At 44.2% G+C, this 5,494-nt stretch overlaps 1 protein-coding gene across 1 annotated transcript in view; it reads left to right on the top strand.

Annotated features, from left to right (window-relative positions):
- The window catches only part of Btk (Bruton tyrosine kinase), a 42,045-nt gene that overhangs the window by 24,319 nt on the left and 12,232 nt on the right, over window positions 1–5,494 (top strand). Inside the window, exons 7-12 of the mRNA XM_021187349.1 lie at window positions 451–518; window positions 2,479–2,666; window positions 3,056–3,118; window positions 3,833–3,887; window positions 4,612–4,691; window positions 4,868–4,995. Of these exons, the coding sequence (XP_021043008.1) occupies window positions 451–518; window positions 2,479–2,666; window positions 3,056–3,118; window positions 3,833–3,887; window positions 4,612–4,691; window positions 4,868–4,995 (582 nt within the window). The remainder of the gene's footprint in view (window positions 1–450; window positions 519–2,478; window positions 2,667–3,055; window positions 3,119–3,832; window positions 3,888–4,611; window positions 4,692–4,867; window positions 4,996–5,494) is intronic.

Genomic DNA, 5,494 nt, shown 5'->3' with positions numbered 1-5,494 from the left:
GAGAGAGAGAGAGAGAGAGAGAGAGAGAGAGAGAGAGAGAGAGAGAGAGTTGCTGAGGATGGAACCCAAGGCTTCATATAACTGGGTCACCATATGGATTTTTCTTTCCTTTGACATTATTTCCTTCACATTCTCAAGAGTCTGTCAAATTTAAGGACACAACACAGTTTTTGCCCATTTTCACCACTAGGGGGAGGAATTAGTTAATGGTGGCTAAAAATCAGCTGGTTCTATGCTCAGATGTGTGACTAAGCACCAAGAATGTCTTTCTGACTTGCATAAAGGCAGTGCATACAACAGTAATGCCCAGGACCAAGCCTGTCTCAGGGCCCCCGCCTAAAGTGCATTTTACACTACCACTGGCTTCTTGTTTTACACTACCACTGGCTTCTTGTTTTACACTACCACTGGCTTCTTGTTTTACACTACCACTGGCTTCTTGTTTTACAGGCTTAAAACCTGGGAGTTCTCATCGAAAAACGAAAAAGCCTCTCCCCCCTACCCCAGAGGAAGATCAGGTATAAAGGGAGATTACATACAACGGTGGCTTAAAGAAAAATGTGTTCTCCCTGGGCATGGTGGCACACACCTTTAGCCCCAGCATTTGGCAGAGGAGTGGGAGGGTTAGGGATGGGGCAGAGGCAGAGGCAGGTGGATCTTTGTGGGGACAGTCTGATCTACAGAGTAAGTTCCAGGACAGCCAGAAATCTTGTCTCAAACACACACACACACACACACACACACACACACACACACACTCACAGTGGTGGTGCACACATTTAATCTGAGCACTTGGGAGGCAGAATCAGGTAGATTTCTTGAGTTTGAGGCCTATGTGGTCTACAGAGTGATTTCCAGGACAGACAGCCAGGGCTACATAGAGAAATTCTGTCTCAAATGACAACAGCAAATATTGTCAAACACTGAGCACACATCAGAGTCTTAGACTTACCTAGAATTTGGGAGTACTCACTGATGTTGTGCTGAGCAAAAGGGTCTGCCCATCTACTTAGATTTCCTCTTCAATAAGACAAGGGCTATCAGGTAGCTCTCTTCAGCTATTTAATGCGATCAGATCACTTTGTTTGTTTGTTTTTTTGTTTGTTTGTTTGTTTTTGAGATGGGGCCTCACTCTATAGTTCTGGAACTCACCCGTAGACAGGCTGACCTCAGACTCACAGAGGTCTGCCTGCCTCTGCCTTCTGCATAGTGGGATTAAAGGTCACTATGTCCAGTTTATTGTTTTCAATCAAAAGTGTTTTCTTTTTTTTTAAAGATTTATTTATTTATTACATGTAAGTACACTGTAACTGTCTTCAGACACTTCAGAAGAGGGAGTCAGATCTTGTTACAGATGGTTATGAGCCACCATGTGGTTGCTGGGATTTGAACTCCAGACCAGAAGAGCAGTTGGGTCCTCTTACCCGCTGAGCCATCTCACCAGCCCCAAAAGTGTTTTCAAACATACAGTAAGGCGAAAAGAATTTAGCATCGAGCCACATTAGACACTACCTCCCATGTGCTTCTCTTACTCTCCTTTTCATTTTATGATTGGTTCTCATTATGTACTCAAATGTAGTTTAGGATGGTCTTGAATTGCTAATCTTCCTTTTTCCCTCTACCAAGTACAGGCATTACATATGTGTGGTCCTATGTTTAGCTAGCCTCAAACTCTTAATCTACCTGCTTCTGTCTCCTGAGTGCTGGGATTACATCCATGTTTCACTATCCCTGGCTAACATTTTACTGCAAAGTTTGATTTTTGGGGGGTTGTTGAGATAGGTTGTCAGGTAAAGACAATTGTCACCAAGCCTGACAACCCGAGTTTGATTCTTGGAATACCACATGATTAAGGGAAAGTTGTATTCTGACATTTATGTGTACATTGTGAAACACGTGCATGAACACACACACACACACACACACACACAGAGAGAGAGAGAGAGAGAGAGAGAGAGAGAGAGAGAGACAGACAGACAGACAGACAGACAGACAGACGGGGAGACAGAGTCAGACAGAGAATAAATATAATTTTAAAAATCTTGATTTGGGACTCCATTTTGACTTTAGGAGGTTTTATTATAATCATTTTGCAAAGAAGGAGTCTGAGGTTCTGAATCAGTTGCTGGGTCCTTGTACTACTTAAGTGCCAAACTGGTTTCCAGGTTTCAGATAAAGAATGCTAACATCTGGGTCCTACTCCCAGAAGCCGTGATATAGGTAGTCAGCTGGAAAGTTCCTGAAGATAAGGGTGTTGAAACACTCCTTAGGTGATCTGCATGTGTTCCCAAGTTGGGAGCACCTACTTGAGGGTCAAATGGATGTGGAATATGTGTTGACTAAAATATTGATTATGCCGGATATGGGTTAGGATGGTTTCTTTCTTTTGCAAACCATAAAGTTGGAAAGGAGGAGAAGAGTGCTTGACAGCTAGCCAACCTTTCTCTCCTACTACTTGTCGTCCTTTTAACCACACAGATCTTGAAAAAACCGCTCCCCCCTGAGCCAACAGCAGCACCAATCTCCACAAGCGAGCTGAAAAAGGTTGTGGCCCTTTACGATTACATGCCAATGAACGCAAATGACTTACAATTGAGAAAAGGCGAGGAGTATTTTATCCTGGAGGAGAGCAACCTACCGTGGTGGCGAGCCAGAGATAAAAATGGGTGAGTTCGTGCAGCCCCTCCTAAGTCTTTGCCTGCCCAGTACACCTGCACACAAAATACTGCAATATGATTCTCCTAACCTGTGTTTGGATCAGAGTTTGTTCTCCTCACAATACAATGACTACATCCTCTCTTAAGTATTTCCCAGTGAACAGCTCGGTATGCAACATCTGTCACCTGTAAGAACATCTGCGGTGATTCCTGGAATGCCAAAGTTGAGAAACTCCACTTTTCCCTGGCTGAATTATGCATTAGAGATGTGGCCTTCTTTAATGGATATATTTCTATTTCTATTTGAGATTTTGTTTGAGTTCAGGGAATCGGGTCCAGGAATGTGTCTGCCTGAGGGTAAGGAAGCACACTGCATGATCATATTGTCTCCTCTACAGGCAGGAAGGCTACATCCCTAGTAATTACGTCACTGAAGCAGAGGACTCCATTGAGATGTATGAGTGAGTATGTGTATGTTCTCCACACACAAACTTCCAGGAGAAACAGTACAGTATATACTTTTTAATACTTTTCTTTGTTTGTTTATTCAAGCCAGGGTCTCTCTTTGTAGTTTTGACTGTTCTAGAACTTGCACTGTAGGTCAGATTGGTCTTGATCTGAGCAATGGGATTGAAAGTGGATGCGACTGTGGCCTGCCTATTTTTTTTTTAATTTAAAAAACAACAACCATACTTTTAAACAAGCTTTGTTTATTTCAGGATTGATATTAAAATTAGTACCAATGCAGGCAAATGATGCCACCATGCAAATTAGTATCTCTATCTTGCTGGGATACCCACCCCCAAATCCCTATACATAAGAGTGCTGGAGAGGTTCTCTGACTCTCAGAGAAAACATCTGAAAGCATGAAAACACCAAAACTGAACCAGTGTCCTTTCTTCTCTCATCACTGAAGTGGGTTGCCCTTGAGTGAGCCAGTCCATAATATTTTCCCTATCAATCCTGTCTGCCCTCTACTTTCTGTATCCATGAGTTCTTGGTGCCAACTTGGACTTTAGAAGGGCAAGAGTAGGCAAGGTGGATGATTGATAGATCCTTGAGAGTGTTTGAAGGAAGTGATGGAATTACAGTGCCAGTGAAGCCCTAGAGGGTGCTCTAATGTCCGGGACACTTGGACCTGGCCTAGAGGCCAACTAGGCACTCTCTCTTTGCAGGTGGTATTCCAAGCACATGACTCGAAGTCAAGCTGAGCAACTGCTAAAGCAAGAGGTGAGTTCAGGCTGCAAGCAAAATGCATTCTCTGTACACAATACGCAAAACCCAGAATTAGGTCCAACTTTAAACTGTGGTCCCCTTTTGGCCTTTTGATGCATTAAAAGTAAAGAGGTTGCATCTCCGGCACAGACCTTGAGCAGACAATCAGGGGTATTTTCTCTACTTTCTCTCTCCAGGGTTTGGCCAGGTAGGATGCAGATATACACACTGCAGCAGTGGATTTGTTAAACTGCTTTGGCTCCTGCAGCCAACTAACTTTGATATGCTTTGATATCAGTGATATCAGTGATTGATAGTTCAATGGTTGGGCACACACTTCCCTCAGGTGTTCCTGGCTTAACATCTTCTAAATCTACATTTTTATCTTTGCTGCCCTATTACTTTCTGGGCACCCCCCCCCAGTATTCCCTTTCTACCTACATTGCTAGATGGTTTCTCTCCTGCAGCTCTGAAATCTGATCCCTCTGCCTTCAAGTCAGTGTGATTCTCCCCTTCCCCTCCCTCTTGGTCCCTTGCCCGCTTAATCTAAAAGTCCCATCTCCTTGCCTTGCCATTGGCTGTATGGCAATTCTTTATTATCAATCAAAGCCAGCTTGGGGCAGGGATACTCAGGTCTGGAAGCACTGCTTTTAGGAGCTGAAATAAGACGAAGCATTAGAGTCAATTCCCAACAAAACACTATTTTCTTTTACAGTGAACTTCCTTTTTGTTGTTTCAGGGGAAAGAAGGAGGTTTTATTGTCAGAGACTCCAGCAAAGCTGGAAAATACACCGTGTCTGTGTTTGCTAAATCTACGGGGTAAGTGCTCCTGTTCCAATGGCATGGGGTCAAAGGTTTAAGGGTGGCCTCCCAACACTTCCTGATGGTTGGCCTCTTTCACTTTCTCAGCCTTAAACGTAAAACTTGCCTCACTTCACTGTCCGGGTCCTTCCTTATCTAGTTCCCAAGTCACTGACTGAATATAATTTCCTCAGGGAGCCTCAAGGGGTGATCCGCCATTACGTTGTGTGTTCCACACCGCAGAGTCAGTATTACCTGGCTGAGAAACACCTCTTCAGCACCATCCCTGAACTCATTAACTACCATCAACACAACTCTGCAGGTGAGTGCCTGCAGGCAGCTTGCAAACACCCAGGGAAGCAATTCAAAACAAGCAGTGTGTGTTAGTTATGAAAATTAGTCCCTGTGATGCTGAACAGAGTTCAAGTCAAGCTGTAAGTCACACACACACACACACACACACACACACATACACACACACACACATTGACTTTTATTTTTATTTTTTATTTTTATGTAGTGCCAGGGAATTGAACCCAACACTCTAGGCAAGTGTTCTACCTTTGAGTAACTTTCTCAGTCCTGTTTGTTTTTACTTTTGTTTTCTTTGGGGTTTTCAAGACAGAGTTTCTGTATGGAGCCCTGGCTATCCTGGAACTCATTCTGTAAACCAGAGATCTGCCTGCCTGTGCCTGTGCCTGTGCCTGTGCCTGTGCCTGTGCCTGTGCCTCTGCCTCTGCCTCTGCCTCTGCCTCTGCCTGTGCCTCTGTCTGCCTGTGCCTGTGCCTGTGCCTGTGCCTGTGCCTGTGCCTGTGCCTGTG

The sequence above is a fragment of the Mus pahari genome, chromosome X, assembly GCF_900095145.1.
Source record: "Mus pahari chromosome X, PAHARI_EIJ_v1.1, whole genome shotgun sequence".
NCBI classification, from domain to species: Eukaryota; Metazoa; Chordata; class Mammalia; order Rodentia; family Muridae; genus Mus; species Mus pahari.
Note: the sequence above shows the minus strand (reverse complement) of the source record. Positions and strands in the feature narration are given on the sequence as shown.